Source organism: Nicotiana tabacum, chromosome 10 (genome assembly GCF_000715075.1).
Source record: "Nicotiana tabacum cultivar K326 chromosome 10, ASM71507v2, whole genome shotgun sequence".
In the NCBI taxonomy this organism is placed as follows: Eukaryota; Viridiplantae; Streptophyta; class Magnoliopsida; order Solanales; family Solanaceae; genus Nicotiana; species Nicotiana tabacum.
The window spans coordinates 98,901,819-98,919,932 of NC_134089.1; the positions used below are offsets into that span (position 1 = coordinate 98,901,819).

At 36.6% G+C, this 18,114-nt stretch overlaps 1 protein-coding gene across 1 annotated transcript; it reads right to left on the minus strand.

Annotated features, from left to right (window-relative positions):
• Nucleotides 1–616: 616 nt before the first annotated feature.
• On the minus strand, nt 617–1,983 carry LOC107761911 (2S sulfur-rich seed storage protein 1-like). Its single transcript, XM_016580202.2, has 2 exons — nt 1,742–1,983; nt 617–1,068 (listed from the first exon to the last, which is right to left on the minus strand). Exons 1-2 carry the CDS (start codon nt 1,903–1,905, stop codon nt 804–806), a joined length of 429 nt encoding a protein of 142 aa, XP_016435688.2. The 5' UTR covers nt 1,906–1,983; the 3' UTR covers nt 617–803.
• Between the last annotated feature and the right edge of the window lie 16,131 nt (nt 1,984–18,114).

Here is an 18,114-nt window from a genome sequence, read left to right on the forward strand (position 1 = left end):
ATAATTTTTACCCGATCTATAAAACTCCTATACGCCTCTAGATTAGTTAAACTCCGATTTAATTCGGATGCACTAAGACTAAGAGCCCGTTTGGATTAGATGATTATAAATAGCTGATAAGATTGAAGTGTTGAAAAGTATTTTTAAGTGCTTAAATTGATTTTTTAAATAAATATTTACGTGTTTGAATAAACGTGCTAAAACTGATAATAAACAATTGATGTGTTTGGTAAAAAAATGCTGATAAGTTGTTCTTTTATTAAAATAACTAAAATATCCTTAAAAACTTTACAAAAGATAATAAATTAAAAAATTTCTTTGTAAAGAAAAAAGATGAACAATCGAGTATGGAAGGAAAAGAAAGTCTAGAAAATTAATTTTGTGAAAAATATTTTGTGAATTAGAAATATTATCTGCCATTTTTTTTCTTGACAGAAAAAAAAGAAGGCTAAACTGGTCAAAGCGTTAGGACAAACTATAAGTGCTTATAAGCTAAAAAGTCATAAGTTTAGGGTGACCAACTTATGACTTAAGACTAATTTTAGAAGTCAAAGTGCTTACAAGCAATTTAGATATTTACCAAACACGTAAATAAATCTTTTACCAAAGCATCCTCTAAGGTGAAAACAAGACATTTATTCATATTAAAACGAGCTAGTTCTCTTACATTCATGGCCGCCTTATTCTCCATAAGATTCGATCAAAACATAAAACACTAGCTAGACAAAAAGTAGTCTCCAACTAAGCTAGCTCACACACGATGGTGTGTTTTTATTGACAAACGCCATTTTAATCTGTTCAGCTTAGAAGCGGCACTGGGTAGGTTGGATGTTGCACATACGGGGGAGATAACGAGCTCTCTCTGACATGCGCTCTGCCTCTTGGCCACGGCCGCCACGTTGTTGTGTCACCATTCTCCTAAGTGCCTCGCAGCGGCATTGAGTGTCCATGTTCCTCAATTCCTGGCAGCATTGTTGGAGATGCTGCTGTCCTTGGTTGCTCTCCTCATCATCTGTCACCATGCTCAGCTCGTCGCCATAATATTGGCGGCTTCTTGAAAGGTACATCCTGCATGCAATCATATTCGAGATTCAAACTTTGTAAAAATTTAATTCTCATGAGTACGAGTTCAAAATTCTAGCCTATTTGATTTACTTGATTTGAAATCTATTATATGTACTAATTTAATAACTTTTAATACATATATCAAGGCTAGCTACTATGTTCGGATGAACCGATTTGTACATCACATGTACCCCTGCCTTGTTATTATATGTACTAATTTAATAACTTTTAATACATATATCAAGGCTAGCTACTATGTTCGGATGAACCGATTTGTACATCACATGTACCCCTGCCTTGTAACTAATTAATGATGTACGCAAAATTTTATGCGGCGCTTCTAATTTCTTTGGAGATTCTCAATGCAGCATGCGCTGAAATCCGCCTAGCTACTTACTAGTATACAACACTTAAAATAAAAAATGAAATGGAATTCAAATTGGTCGAGAAAAAGAACCGCGCTAGTCGGAATTTGGGGAAAGATAAGTGGCATTACTGTTATTGTAAGTAATTAATTTGAGTCTACAACTATGTTGATTTTAAGACTCTACTTCTGTCTTCAATATAGAGTTACATGGTATTATCTTCTATTTAAACAGTGTCTAAATTGATCTATTGTACCTCTAAATATAATTTCTTAAAATAATACATTTCCACACATAAAAAATTATTTTACCTGCAGTGGTTGAGCCTCTGTCTCTGGATCTGCTCTTGGCACCTCTGTGACCCTTGATTGTCGATATCGTCCTCCGTCACGGTGGTGGTGACGGTGAAGGTGTTGGCACTTGCAACGGCTAACAAGCACAAGAGAAGAGCAGCAGCAAGTGAAATCTTCGCCATAGCAACAGTGATATGTGTGTTTTTTAGTGATAGAAGAGGTGAATTGCTAGCTAGTGCTTTGTGATGGTGAAGTACTCCATTTTGAGGGTATTTATAGCAGATTTGATGGTTTGCATGACAAGTACGTGTAGAGTGAAAGCTAAAAAGGCAAACGGAAACATTTGCATGTGAGGAAGACGTGGGCAGAACCAAAGAAACGATTCACCACGTCTATGAATACATGCAAATGCTGCCAGAAAAGAGCACTTTAATTTGTTTGGACGCAGAACGCAAGTTTTCATTTCGGTTCTTTTGCAGAAGCATCTGTCTGCAGCGAGTAGTGGCAGCATAGCCAACTTAATTGGCTTCTTCTGTGAGCAAGAGTGACTACTGAATGACTAGATATATAATTAATTATCCATTAAAATACTAATTCTCACATATAGGATACTACCCCCTATATCAATTTAGATGACACGCTTTTTTATTAATTATTTAAAAAAGACATATTTTTATATTTGGAAACAATTTAATTTCAAACTTATCATTTTACCCACTTTACTTTTAATGAGAAGTTTTTATAGACACACAAATGTCATGATCACAGAAAGCTTTTGCCCTTAAGCTTTTAGGACCACATATTTCAAAAGTCTTCTCTTTTCCCTTAAACTTTGTACCAAATCAAATAATATCATCTAAATTGAAAGGGTGAGAATACATAGTTAATGATACTTACTAGTTAACGAGACTACTTGCTATTCTATTTCGAATAGCCAAATTAGGATTTATAATTGCCTATTGAGCACGAACAATGCCTATTTTACTCTGTTAATAATAAAATCATTATTAAATCTCATTTTTCTAATTACGTACAATGAAGTGATTCTTTGTCAATTTTTTTTAATATATTGTCAGTTTGATATATACGATACGAGAACAATATCGAGAGTTTAATGTGTGAATTCAAGCGAAAGGTCTTTTGAATATGGACAAATGGAGATTGCCGAATTTCAAAATTAGGAACAAAAAAGCACAAAGACATAAAGTTCTCTGATGTTGTACACTTTTAGCTGTGTACTTATCTCTGGAATAATTATGGACATTGAACATCGGAGCTTCAATATTCTCATCAAATGTATTAAGCTTTATGGCAGTAATTTCTGTAAAGATTCGGAGGCTATGTCTAGGAGTACAAGGTGTAGAGCAATGCGCCTGTCCATTGCCTTAGGTTCTGGGCCGACCAAGCCTTCCAACATGATATCAATAGTAATAAAAACATTACTAAATTGTCATTTTGATATACACGAGAAGAATTTAGTAGCTTTTTTAAAGATTTAATACTATCTAAATTTCATCTTATGAAAAATTAATTTAATCTATGAATTCAATTGAACTTCATATAACTCTCCATAAGCAATGAAACTAACGAAATCTTAACATATTCTTCAATCACAAGTTCAAAATCAAATGAAAAATTAAGGGTCTATTAGGTCTTAATACTTGAACGTACTTATTGTTTTAGCCCAATTTTTTAATTTAAAAGCATACACCCTCTTAAAACCCTCGTCATATTTGGAACACCTCCTAATGTTTGATATTAATTATTTGCAATTATATATCAATGCCTGATATAGGCTCGAGCTAGCAACACAACAAGGAGTTCTAATTCATGTCTTACATGGGATGATGAAATAGGTTATTGTCTCCTTCTATAATTTTGTGCAGGTATGAGATAGTCTTTGAAGTTAAGTCAGATCCAAAATCTATTTTTATATCATAGTATCAAAGACAAACCTATTAATACTTGATTTACCAATGTTAGGCCACCGCAATATGTTGTTTATGCTCCAATTGTCCATCCCTTGGTGTGCCAAGATGTAGTATGACTACCCACCTAAATTATTGTCTAATTATATAATCTTGAGTAATTCGCACCATCAGTCTGCTAACTTTTGAGAAATTCATTATTATCCATTTCCTTATGAGATATGTTATTTGATTGTTTTCACAAGATGTGCATACTGATGCAGGTAATCATGTGGCTAATTAATTTCATGAGCTATTTCCTACTTTGCTTTATCCGAAATTTAATCGGTTCACAAGCACAATCTTTGGTGGTGTTTTTGGATGCCGTCAAGGTTTCTCGGCACTCTTCGATCTTCCTTTTATGCTACTAATAAGTACGTTAAGTATGTACTCCTTCAACTTTAAAATAATTGATGTTTTAGCCTTTAAAAATTAGTTCAAAATAATTGATGTTTCCAAAACCAAGAAGGTACATAATATTTTCCTAAATTTACCTTTGACACACAAATCTTTTTAGACTTCACTTGTGAGACTGAATTTGTTATTGTACATTCCTAATTTAATGTACAATTTTAATGCATAAAAAACACATTCTTTTATGTATATGATAGAAAAACTTTAATGCTTCCTATTTCCTTTGTTTATTTTTACTTGTCCAAAATAACATACCCCTTAAGAAAATAATAAATGAAGTACATATTTTACCATAATAATATAATAACATTTTAAAAAGTCTTGAAAAATAATTTGGACAATAAATAATTAATGATAAAAGTAAAATAGGAAAATAAATTTAATTTTCTCTTGATTTGCTAAAGTAAAAATGCATTCTTAGTATGGTGGACAAGTAGAAGTGAACTGTTGAGTATTGAAGTTTTGATGATTAATAAAGTGTGACTAAATGCTAAAAGAACCAGGTCCTCAATATAGCTGCTTAACTGTTGTGAAGAACTAGCTCCTCAGATTAAAGGATCAGCTCCTGATGATTGATACTTATACGTATGTACAAGACATTAACTTTATCCCAAAGTTACCCAGGTCCGAGTTTAGTGGAAGATGGCTGCTATAAGCGATAAGGGCCATCGCTCAAGAAGATATGGATAATTTAGTCAAAAACAAAAGTCCCAGAGTGTGTGAAATTCTTAGAACAGTAGGAGTCCTATCAAAGAGGAAGTTGACCTTGAATAAGGCTCCTAGAAGATCTCAAGTCGTGTTAAAATAGGATTGACTTTGGATTTCCAAACTATCCTTTCATACATCAACCAAAGTGATATGAGCTATTTTCTTGTTGAGTACTTGCTCTTTGTATTCTTCCGTGCCAGTCTAGTGAATGTGTTTTAGGAAATTGATTTGTAATCAAACGTCATAAACACTTAGTGAGTTGGAGTGAGCAATTTGCTTTACAAGTTAGAGTAACTCGTAAATCAAATAGGAGTAGTAGGAGTACTGGAGAGTATTGAATTACAGTCTTGTAATTGATACATTTTGGCTTATTGTTCTAGTGAAGTTGGAGTTGAAAATCCTACATGGTAGGTCGTGGATTTTGCACCTTTTTAGCCGGATGATTTTCCACGTAAAATCGATGTGTTCATTTTATTGCTTATATACTTTACGCATAAGAAATATGGTAAATAACCTAGTTCTTTAGCAATCCATACGGGCACTCAAACTAATAATTGATATCAGAGCAGGTTCTCTTAATTACACAGCTAACACCTAGAAAGATATTGGAAGAAAGATGAGTGATCTACCTACAATTAATGAAGGACAATCAACTACCAGACCACTCTTGTTCAATGAAAAATATTGTAGTTGGTGGAAAACAATAATGGAAGATTTCTTGATAGTTGAAGACTATAAATTATGCACCATAGTTAACCAAGGTCCTTTGATTCCTACTAAATAAAATGCACAAAATAGAACAGTTCCTAAGGAACCCTCCGAATTTGTGGCAGCAGATTTTAGAATGATGGAGAAGAATGCAAATGCTAAGAAAATCTTTATCTATGGACTTGGTCCTGATGAGTACAATAGAATTTCTATGTGCTCGAATGCGAAGCAGATATGGGATGCACTCCAAACTGCTCATGAAGGAACAAATCAAGTAAAAAGATCAAGGATTGTACTCATGAAAAACTATGAGCTTTTCTCCATGAAGGAGTCAGAGCCCATCCAAGATATGATGACTAGGTTCACTATAATAAATAATGAACTGAAATCATTTAGAAAGGTGTTTACCTCAGAAGAGTTGGTTAGTAAAGTTCTAAGAATTCTTCCACCTTTATGGGAATCAAAAGTTACAACAATCCAGGAAGCCACTGAATTGGATAAAATCTCACTTGATGAGTTGGTTGGAAACTTAAAAATTCATAAAATGAGAAAGATAGAACTGCATAAAGAAGAACCAAAGAAGGATAAGGACTTGGTTCTTAAGGCATCTGAGGATGATCAATCTGACTATGATGATCATGATCTAGCAATGGTGGCCAAGTTCAAGAGGTTCATGAAGAGCTCCAAAAGTGCATTTAAGAGAGAGACTAGTGGTAAGAACAAGCAGATCGACAAAGCTAACTATGATAGGTGCTACAAGTGTGAAAACTAGATCACATGGTAAAGGACTGCCCAATGTGAAAAATCGAGCAGAGGAAAGAACGAGCTGACAAAGAAAAATGGGAAAAGATGAGAAAAAAGAGTTCCAACAAAACAAAAATCCTAGGCAAAGGATTGTTTGAAGCAATAAAGTAGGCATTCTTTGCAGCATATGAGGACAGTAGGAGTGATAAAGAGGAAGAAAAGGAAGATGAGGTTATAAGTCTCTATGTTGTGATTGGTGAACACCAAGCTGTGAAGACAGAACCCCCAATATAGCTTGGAATGCACATTGGAAGGCCTTATTTGCTTTATGAACACCACTATGATGAATGGAAACTACATATGGAAATATTTCTTCATGCTACCGACTTTGACTTATGGGTAATTGTCAGTCATAGACCAATTCTTCCAACCAAATTGGATGGTGAATGTTACAATTGCAACACAAGAGAAAAGTAATATTATGAGGAAGATCGTCAACTAGTTTAGAAAAATGCTAAAGCAAAGGAATTGCTCTACAGAAGTCTATCTAGAAACACCCTCCTCAAGGTGTCCTCGTGTATCTCTTCTCATGATATATGGAGGACCTTAGAAACTAACTTTGGAAATGAAAACATTGAAGTGGCTCTGATGGCGATTGAAGAATCAAAAACTGAGGAAGAAGTGATCGGAATGATGGTCATGAGTGATTCAGAAATTGAAGTTGAGGCAAACCAGGTAAGTATATCTGACTTGAAAGAAAATATTCATGCTATGTCCAAAACGAAACTGATGGCCATAATTGTGACCTTAATGAATGAAATGGATAAAATGAGTGATGGAAATAATCAGCTAATAAGCAACCTTTCTTGTGTCAAACTTCATATCAAAGAGCTTGAATCTGACAAAGCTAGTTTAGAGAAACAGGTGAAAGACTTTAAGAACTAGGTTCTTAAACTTACTTTTGAGAATTAGAACTCCTGATACACATGGAAAAGGAAAAATGAGTGATCTGCAGTATAAGCTTGAAAAAGAATTAAAAATTGCTAATGACAATCTTTATGATGCTGAATGTAGAAATAAAGTATTGCATGAAAACCTAGAAAGGGCTAATTATGAACTCTCTAGACTAAGCAAATGGCATAGGTCTTCTGATGCCTTGAATTGGCTAAATGAAAACTGTATCTCTAACAATTCTGGAATTGGCTACAGAAAACCTGTCCTTAAGTTTGACCCAAAGTATGTACGAATTTCTGATAATAACATGTGCACTCATTGTGGAAGAGTAGGATACTTTAGAGACACTTGTCCCGCCTTAATTCATGCTCAGTTTGGAAACACCTTTGGTATTGCTAAAAATGTGAAGAAGGAAAAGGATCCAAAGGTTAATCCTCATATCCATACTAAATGGATTAAGGTTAACAAGAAAATGGCTTCTAATCCTCTCCCCTTCTAGGCAAGAAGGGATCTGATTCATTCTTTTTCAAACAAAAAGGGACCCAAGCTAGTCTGGTTTCCCAAAACTAATTGGTAAATTTTGGTACAGGCTAAGGTGAGAGGAAAAAATCAGGGCTGGTATTTAGACGGTGGATACTCAAGGCATATGACTGGAGAAAAGAAAAACTTCCTCTCACTGACAGACTTCCAAGGAGGGAGTGTGTCATTTGAAAATGGGGAAAAGGGCTAGACAACAGGTATTGGGAAGGTTGAAAAGTCACTATATCATGTTATAGAAGATGTGTATTATGTAGTAGGTCTTAAACACAATCTTCTTAGCATCTCTCAATTGTGCGACAAAAGAAATGAGGTAAAATTCAATTCCAAAATATGCACTGTCACTAAGCTTGATACTGATGAAATTGTGCTAAAGCGCAAGAGACATAACTATGTCTACAAGATATTGATTATGTCACTTCCCCAAAATGAGCACACATGCTTGGGTGTAGTGGAATATTATCCACTACTATGACATAGAAGACTAGGACATGTCAGTCTCTCAAAACGCAACAAGTTGGTTGCAAAGACTTGGTCCTTGGGCTACCTAAAGTTAAGTTCACATCTGACAAGGTATGTGATGCCTGTGTTAGAGGGAAACATGATAGGTCATCCTTTAAATCTAAGAAATTTGTAAGTACCTCTAAAATTCTAGAACTTGGATCTATGTGGACCAATGAGAATAAGGAGCAGAGGAGCTGAAAGGTATGTGTTTGTGATTATTGATGACTTCTCCAGGTATACCTGGACTCTATTTTTGGGATCTAAAGATTAAACCTTTGATGCTTTCTGTGTTTTTGTCAGAATGATCCAACAAAAGTTAGGGTGTAATGTTTTAAGTATAAGAACTAACCATGGAACTGAATTTGAAAATTCAAAATTCCTTGAGTTCTGTGGCTCACATGGCATTGACCATAATTTCTCTGCACCTAGAACTCCACAATAAAATAGGGTTGTAGAAAGAAAAAATAGATCCTTAGAAGACATGTGGAGGACAATGTTGATTGTAAGTGGACTACCTAAGATTTTTTGGGCTGAGGCAATTAATAATGCTTGCTATCTACTAAATAGATGCATGGTCAGACCCATTCTTGAGAAAACTCCCTATGAGTTACTTCAAGGAAGAAAACTCAATGTCACTCACCGAGAGCCTTTGGGTGCAAATGTTTTGTGCACAATAATGGGAAAAAAAGCTCTAGGTAAGTTTGATGGCAGAAGTGATGATGGAATTTTCTTGGGTTACTCTCCACATAATAAGGCATATAAGGTTTTTAATAAAAGAACTATGCGTGTGGAAGAAAATATTCATGTTATTTTTGATAAATCTAACAATTTGGCTAAGAAAGGTCGGCAAGATGAAGATTATAACATATTATTCACTTGTAACGGAGATACAAAGGAATATGATGTAGATGGATTTGAAAACAACAAGGAAATTGACAGTGATCATGAGGAACCAGAAGAAGAAATAACTACTCTAACTGATGATCAGACTAATGAAGTCACACCTACTAAACCTGTTCCTTTGGGTCACTCCTCAAGTGAATCTTCTCTGGGTATACAGATTAAACGATGGAAGCATCAAAGCTCACACCCTCTTGAGAATATCATCTCTTATCAAAATACAGGGGTGCAAACCGAATCTTCTTTAAGAAATCTATGTGCACTCACACCATTCCTCACATAGGTTGAACCTAAAATCACCAAAGAAGATCTAAAGGATTCGAACTGGACATAGCATACAAGCCGAGCTAAATCGGTTTGACAGAAGCAAGGTCTGACACTTGGTATAGAAATCCAAGAACATAATTGTCGTAGGTACAAGATGGGTGTTCAGAAATAATTTTGATGAACAAGGAAATGTCATAAGGTACAAAGGCATACTGGTAGTTCAAGGATACTACCAAAAAGAGAGAATTGACTATGCGAGACATTTGCACCTGTAGCTAGAATAGAGGCCATAAAAATGTGTATACATGGAATTCACTTTATATAAGATGGATGTAAAGAGTGCTTTTTTCAATAGGTACCTGAAGGAGGAAGTGTTTGTCAAACAACCTCCTGGATTTGAAAGTGAAGAATTTCCTGACTATGTGTTCAAACTGGATAAAACTCTTTATTGTCTAAAATAGGCCCATAGAGCTTGGTATGAAAGACTTTCAAAATTCCTCTTAGCCAACAACATTGTAAGAGGAAAGGTTGAAAACACTCTATTTTTGAGGAGTAAAGGGACGGATATTCTAATTGTGCAAGTATATATGGATGATATTATCTTCAGGCCACCAATGAAGCAATGTGCAAGAAATTTGCTGAGATGATGAGAAATGAGTTTGAAATGAGCATGATGGGTGAATTGAACTTCATTTTGAGTCTACAAATTAAGCAAACTACTATTGGAACCATGATACATCAGTAGAAATATATCAAAGAGTTGCTGATGAAATTCAACATGGGCTCCTCTACGTCTATTGATACCCCCATTGCCATTGTAACAAAGATGAAACTTGATGAAAAAGGGAAAAGTGTGGAATATAAGCTATAGAGGAACGATTGGGTCACTGTTGTACCTCAGAACAAGCAGACCTGATATAGTGTTTAGTGTGGGATTATGTGCAATATTTTAGGAAAAATCCCAAAGAATATCACCTAAAGGATGTCAAATGGATACTAAGATATCTCAAGGTGACCCATGACCTTTGTCTATGTTATCCCAAAGGATAAAGCTTTGATCTAGTTGGTTATGTTGATGCTGACTATGCAGGTTTTCATGTTGGCAGGAAAAGGATTTCAAAAACAGCTCATTTTCTAGGTCCTTGTCTGGTGTCTTGGGAAATTAAGAAGCAAAACTCAGTGGACTTATCTATAACTAATGCTGAATATATGGCAGCAACATCCTGTTGTGCTCAGTTGCTATAGATAATGCAACAACTAAGAGACTATGGTATATTTATTGATTGTGTTCCTATTTTTTGTGATAACACCAGTGCCATAAATATTGCTAAAAATCCATGTCACCACACAAGCACATTGACATTAGACATTAATTTTTCAAAGACAATGTTGAAACGAGGAATATCTCAATTAACTTCTATAAAACTGAAGATCAAATTGCTGATATTTTTACTAAAGCTCTGAGTAGGGATAACTTTGAAAGGAATAGACTAGAACTAGGTATAATCAAATCATCCCACTAAGTTGACTCCCAGTGATTGGTTAGAAAAGGCATAATAAGATGTAGATAATTAAGTACGATGTGTTCAATTCAGCTTTGTGCTTGTATTAAGCTCACACACTTGCTTAGAAATATGGTTGATAACTGTGTTGTATAATATTAATATGAAGTGCTGAAACTTTATTGTAGAAACTAATAAGGAGTTAGTTCTTTGACACAGGTATATGTCATACTGTCTTAAGTAACTAGGTCTCCATATTCCTAAATTACTACTATACTCAGACTTTTAATTCTGTTGGCATCACTTCTAATCGTCTTCTAGTCAAAGAGTAGGGGGAATCCTTGAGCAATTAGAAATCAATTACTCCTAAAAACCTTACAGGCAAAGTAATCGTTATAAGAGTCCCGTTAGAACTCAAATTCGATCACCTTCTTTATTCCAGTCAAATTAGGAGTAACGCCTTTAAAAGGCTCTTATGATTATCTTCTCTAACCTCACTGTTTCTCTCAAACTCTAAGCAATAATCGAAAGCAATTATCAAGTACCAATCCTTTCTTTATCTTCTTCGAGTCTCTCATCTGATCACCATCCCTAAAGCCAGTCAAACACCATCTAAAGCTAAATCATCAACCAAGGTTGAAGCAAAACCCAAAAACTTGAAGCCCAAATCGAAGAAAAATTACAAGCCTTCAAGAGAACCCATACCTGCTCCTTCTGCTTCAATATCCTCTACCATACCTACCTCACTCTCCCATTTTCCTACTACTCATGTTCCTACCATTCCCATATCCATTGTACCCCCACCTTCAAAATCAACTACCCATGCACCTGAGCCTCCTACGAAAAGTAACTCTAAGCTAGCTAAGGTCAAAGAAACTTCAAGAAAATCTATCAGGAAAGTGCCTGAGGATGCTACGCAGGGTGACATTGTAGTCAAGAAATCTATGATTCAGGGGAATTAGGTATAGGCAATAATGATCAGGTACCACATCCTACTTCCAAAATAGATGTTTTGGTTTCTGCTATAGATGTTGCACTCCTAGATACTCTTCCACCTACAAATAAGAAGTCGCTAGTGGAAAAGTTCATGGTAGAAGAGCATATAGGGGATCTGGGAAAGGAGAAAAATACAACGGCTGTGAAGCCTATGGTTGAGGGGGAAGGATGAGAAGAACCAGTGCAAAAGGAGGCTTCTGACGGCCTTGATTTTAGTTGGATTAAGGATGAGGAAGATGATGAAGGTGAAAAAAAAGAAGAAGTTGTGACTAGTCATGAGGAACATAATGCTCAAAACATAGCCAATGAAGCTGAAAAGAGTGAAAATGATGGAGTATCTGGAGATAAGAAGGAGAGTGATACAGAGGAGAAGACATGTGAACATGCAAAAAATTCTGTAGAAGAAGAAAATCAGAGTGAGGAAGAGGAGGTTTCTGAAAGTGAGGGTGAGGATCAAGAATAGGTAAGTGAGAGAAGTGAAGGAGGTGATGACAAGAGTGAGGAAGTAGAGGGTAATGTGAGTGCGGAATCTGAAGGTTCCATAACAAATGGAAACATTGTCATATCCCCTTCAGAAGAAATTGGTAAAGAGATAATGCCTTAAGAACCTTGGTCTATGTTAACTCTTTTCACTGAAGATGAAGAAGTTAGCAGTGATGAAGATGATATACCACATTCTGAGGTAGGAAAGAAGTCCAGAAAGACCACTGTGAAAGCTACAAAGGAAGTAGTCTCAATAAAGAAAGGATGGGCTTCTCCTAATAGAACTCCCCTCACAAGGAGTAAAAGAAAGGTTGTTGATTCACAAATCATGAAGGAATTCAGAAGTGCAAAGAAGCCAAAGAAGAAGGTTTCAATTGTAGAACCTGTTGTTGAGTTGGAAGGAGAAGAGAAATTTGACTCAGCTTTGCCAGCAAAGTCTGATACACCATAGAAAAGGGGTGCCAAAGTTACCAAACTTGCTTTCTCTTTTGCAAGAGCAAGTACGGGTAAGACAAGAAAGCATGTGACAGTTGCAGTTGATAGACTCACAGAGTTCAGGAACAGAAAAGTGCTAAACAGAAAAGTGCTAAATGGGAAGATTCTTACAAACACTAATGAGAAAGGAATGGCTCATGTGGTTGAGAAAATAGTGCTAAAGGGGTGCAAACACATGTTTGTCAAAGCTTTCCCCACAGTATGTGTTCTTGCTATAGTGGAGTTCTACACAAATTTCACTTTTGATGGGAAGGTAGTCAAGAGTAAAGTAGGGGACTTTGATATAGAGTGATGGGATTTCAATGTCTTGGCCTTATACTTCTTATGTTTTGATGATCTAACAAACTTGTTGTGAAGAACCAGATAGAGAACCTGACCCACATGGTATACATTTCATGTGACTTGGTCGAAGTCTGAAAATCAGCAAATGAATGAATGAACGACCACAAGGAGGAACACAACAAGGACCTGGTGACTTGGTCCCTTAGGGTTCCCCGACACAAGTCAGTGACTGTACACAATTATTATAAAGAGAAACACAACAGGGACCTGCTCCCTTAGGGTTCTCTGACAGAAGTACAAGTCAAATGTACAAACTGGAACATAACAACAGAAAGTGACTATCTCGCAACTGTTACAGAAGAGGAACACAACTAAGACCTGGTCCATTGGTGTGTTCTGAGAGAAGTACAAGTCGACTATCCAACTGGAATGCAACTACACAAAAATGGTTGTGCAGACAGTACAACAGTCACTTCTCATTGGGAAGAAGCGTGCACCAAGAATTGACATCACTATCTTTTGTGATAAAACAACCTGGTGCAAGACACACCTTTTTTTGTGCATTCGGTGATATTCTCTCAAGCAACAACAATATTCATTCGGCATTGAAGTCACTAGTGTATCAAGAACAAGAAGACAACTCCACTAATGATCAGTTTCTTAACGAGTTTATGTACATCCGTAGTTGAGTTGTAATCTTGTTATTTGCTCTTCATTGTATTTCCTAGTTTGCTTTCTTAGAAGCTTTTTCTTAGGAACAAACCAAAAAATTGTAAACTTCCGAGTTTATGTTATGACTAGGAATAGTCATAAGTTTAAAGCCTTTGTAACTAGGATAGTTATAGAGTGGCTTGTGGTAGGTGCATCACAAGTTAGTTGAAGTCTTTGCAATAGGGTTTTTACAAAGTGGCTTGTAATAGGGAGATTACAAGTTAGTGAAGTTAAAAGCCTACAAGAGTAGGTCGTGGTTTTATTGATCCCCTTGTGTGGGATTTTTCCACGTAAAAAATCCATTGTCTTCTTTACTTTCAGTTTTTATAGCATTATCAGCATCATCTCATCTAGGACCAAGTACTCTATAGTTTGGTGGACTCATATAAACTAACAATTGGTATCAGAGTAGGTTCTTTCTAAAAGGTTAATACCTAGAAAGGATCTTATTGGTTGCTCAACCCAACTTTGAGGAAAGACAATCAACCTACAGACCTCCCAGTATTAATGGTCAATACTATGGCTGGTGGAAGTCCCGCATGTATGATTTTATAATGGCAGAAGATTTAGAACCGTGGGACTTCATTTGCGATGGTCTACATGTTCCTATGAAGAAGCTTGAAGAAATAGGACCAATGGTACCGGAAGGCAGAAAAGATTACAACAACATTGACAAAAAACCTGTAGAAAAAGACTATCGTGCCAAGAAAATCTTGATGTGTGACATAGGACCTAATGAGTACAACATAGTCTCAACTTGTGATACTGGCAAAGAAATTTGGGAAGCTCTACAAACCGCACACGAAGGAACTATTCAGGTCAAACAATCCAAGATCGACATGCTCACCATTGAATATGAGCTCTTTAGGATGAAAGATGATGAGTCTATACAAGATATGCACACTAGATTCACCTCCATCATAAATGAGCTTCACTCGCTAGGAGATGTTATTCCCAAAAACAAGCTTGTAAGGAAAATCCTCAGTGTTTTACCTGGTTCTTGGGAAAGTAAGGTAAATGCCATCACTGAAGCTAAAGATCTACAAACTCTGACCATGGATGAGTTGATTGGTAATTTGAAGACATACGAGATGAAAAGAAAGAAAGACAGTGAAATAAGAGAGCCCAAGAAGGAAAAGAACCTGGTACTTAAAACTGAAAGCAGCGACTCAAGTGATGAAGATATTCACATGGCCTATCTTACTAAGAGATTTAAAAAGATGGTTCGAAGAAATGGTGGTATACCAAAGTGGGGAAGTTCAAGTAAAACAAGGAACAACAATCTCTATCACAGATGTGGAAAGTCAGGGCATTTCATCAAATACTGCCCACTCGCGAAACAGGAGCAATACAAGCAAAATCCTGACAAAGTAGCAAAAAGGAACCTGGTTCTAGATAAATGATTCAATCAAAAAAGTGTTGCTGACAATATTGTTAAGTAGGCTCTTGTTACTTGGGGAGACTCCTCTAGTGAATCCGAAAGGGAACCAGATGTAGAAAATAGCTCCATGATGGCAGTGGAAACTGAAGCAACAAAGTACAATTCACTATTTGTGCTGATGGCTGAGTCTGATAAGGATGAAGAAGATGAAGATGATGAGGTAAACTTCAGGGATGTTCAGAGAAATATGAAATCCTACTCTTCTAAGAAGCTAAGGTCGTTATCTAATGTCCTAATTGATGCCTATTATAACCTTGTAAATGATAAGGAGATACTGACCATAGAAGTAGGAGAGGCTGAACAATCTAGAGATGATCTAGTGGTCTGTGTAGTGGACTTAAATGAGACCATAACTAATCTTGAAAAAGAAAAGAAAGCCTTGAATGAAAGAATAACTAGTGTGGAAAATGAGAGAGATGATCTGATGGTAGTAGTTGTTGATCTAAAAGAAACAATAGATAGGCCTTAACAATGAGAAACACACCTTAGAAGAAAAAATTGCAACTACTGAAGAAAAAAGGGATGACCTGTTAGTAATATGCACTGATCTAGAGGAAACCATTGAGGGACTCAATAGAGAACATAGGAATGTGAGTCTTGGGAAAGGGAAGGAAGTAGCCAGTGAGACTCATATCATGCTTGAAAAGGAGTTAACTGTTGTGAAAATCAATCTCTGTAGTGAACTCGAGAAGAATTAGCAACTTCAAGGTGAATTGGAGAAAGTAAGAATTGATCTTGAGAAATCTTTGAAGTGGACCTGGTCCTCAGATGTTGTCACTACCATATATATTAACAATAGTGGGAACAGGAAGGGCATCAGTTCCAAAGGGAGAAAACTCCTTACAATCCTCACAGCAAGTATGTCATTGTACCTGATAACTAGATATGTACTCACTGTGGGAACAATGGGCATTTTAAAGAAAATTGCCAGGCCAGGATTCAGTCTTCTTAGAAAAACAAAGTGTTTACTGATAAAGTGACTGCAAACAAATAATTAGGTACCACTCACAAGAAGCGGATGTTGCCTGCATGGACTAGGAAAGCCCTCATTCATCCTTTCTATCATAACAAAGGACCCAAACTAGTTTGGGTTCCTAAATCTAACCATTGATTTGCATGAGCAGGGAACAATGAGAGGAAGCGGACTACGATGGACTATGGACTGTGGATGCTTAAAAGCACACAACTGAAAACATCATGAATCTCTTCTCACTGAAAGCCCTGCAGGAAGGGAATGTATCCTTGTAAAGGGTACATTCTCAATGAATGAAAAGTTGGAAAGGTTCTTTTAGCACTCAAGTGGGAACGTGTACTATGTGAATGACCTAAAAAGTACAGTCACCAATCTGATAACTGGACAAGTGGTCTCAGTGGACAAAGGAAACAAGAACATTCGCTCTGATTAACTATGAATCTCCATAAGCTGGTGGTATGAGATGGGTGAAGTTGGAACCTTGGCATGAAAGATTGGTATATGCAAGCTTCTCACCTCTGAATAAATTAACTCAGTAGGACCTAGTCCACGATCTGTCAAACTCAAGAGTCACCTGAACACGGGTTCACAAAACAAAGGAGGAGACTCTTGAGGGTTAATGGCAATTTCTCAACAACAAGGACGCCACAGTAGAATGGTATTGCTGAAAGAAAGAACAGAATTGGAAAATGTTGCATGGACAATGCTCATCGACTATGGAATCGCCAAAAAATTCTGGGTAAAAGCAGTAAATACTACTTTCTACTTGGTGAACAAGTGTCTGATCAGGTCCCTCCTGAATCAAAACCCACAATGAGCTGCCAAATGGAAGAAAATGCCCTCTTGACTAAAAGACAACTCATCTGAGAACCATCTTGACTGAAAATGCCATGTTCTCGACAATAGGAAGGATCAACTTGGGAAGTTCAATGCAAAAGACGAGTGAAGGAATCCTTCTGGGGTGCACTTCACAAAACAATACCTCAAAGTCTCCAACAAAGGGCACACTAAATGGAAGGAAGTGCTCATGGGGTATTCAACAAGATACCTCCTCTAGCCAAGAAAGAAACGGTGATGATCAATATGATGAACCAACTCTGGTCCCTGGGAAATATCTGAGGCTTCAAATAGGGAGGCTGATAAAATGAGTAAGATGAAGGAGACTAGCGAAAGAAATGCAACATCATCCTCCATGTCTCACAAGGAACCTGGTACGTCACCTACTACCACTGAAGCTGAAGGAAGAGTAGAGATGCAGCTCATGGCACTCCACAAGCAACAGAACACAGAGTGTGGGAAAATAAAATAAACCTCCAAATCTCCCCTATCAATCAAACTTCAGTCTCAAATTGGGAACACAAAGGCTCCCATCTGTGTGACAAGTCAATCACCTTCTTTTATTCTAGAGTTAGATAAATATTCAAAACAATTATTTTGACTTTATCCCCTTCTGTATCTCCACTCCAAAATAGAATCCAAAGTGTAAGTCCATAGGAATCCTACTTGAAGACTGCCCGCAGAAGATTGAGATACCTAAAAGGAACTCATGTGATAGTATTTTTAATCTTGTTTGGTATGATGATGTTAACTATGCAGGTTTTTCTATGGAAAGGAAAAGCACTTCTGGAAAGGTTCACTTGTCATGATTCATGCCTCATCCTTTCGGAGACAAGGAAGCAAAACTCAATGGCCTCGTCAACAACTGAAGAAAAATCTCAAAACAAGAAGACCAAGCACATTGAGGGGTGAGATTAGCTTCTGAGGGTCAATATGAAGAAAAGGTTGATCTGTGGAAAGTCTTGCAG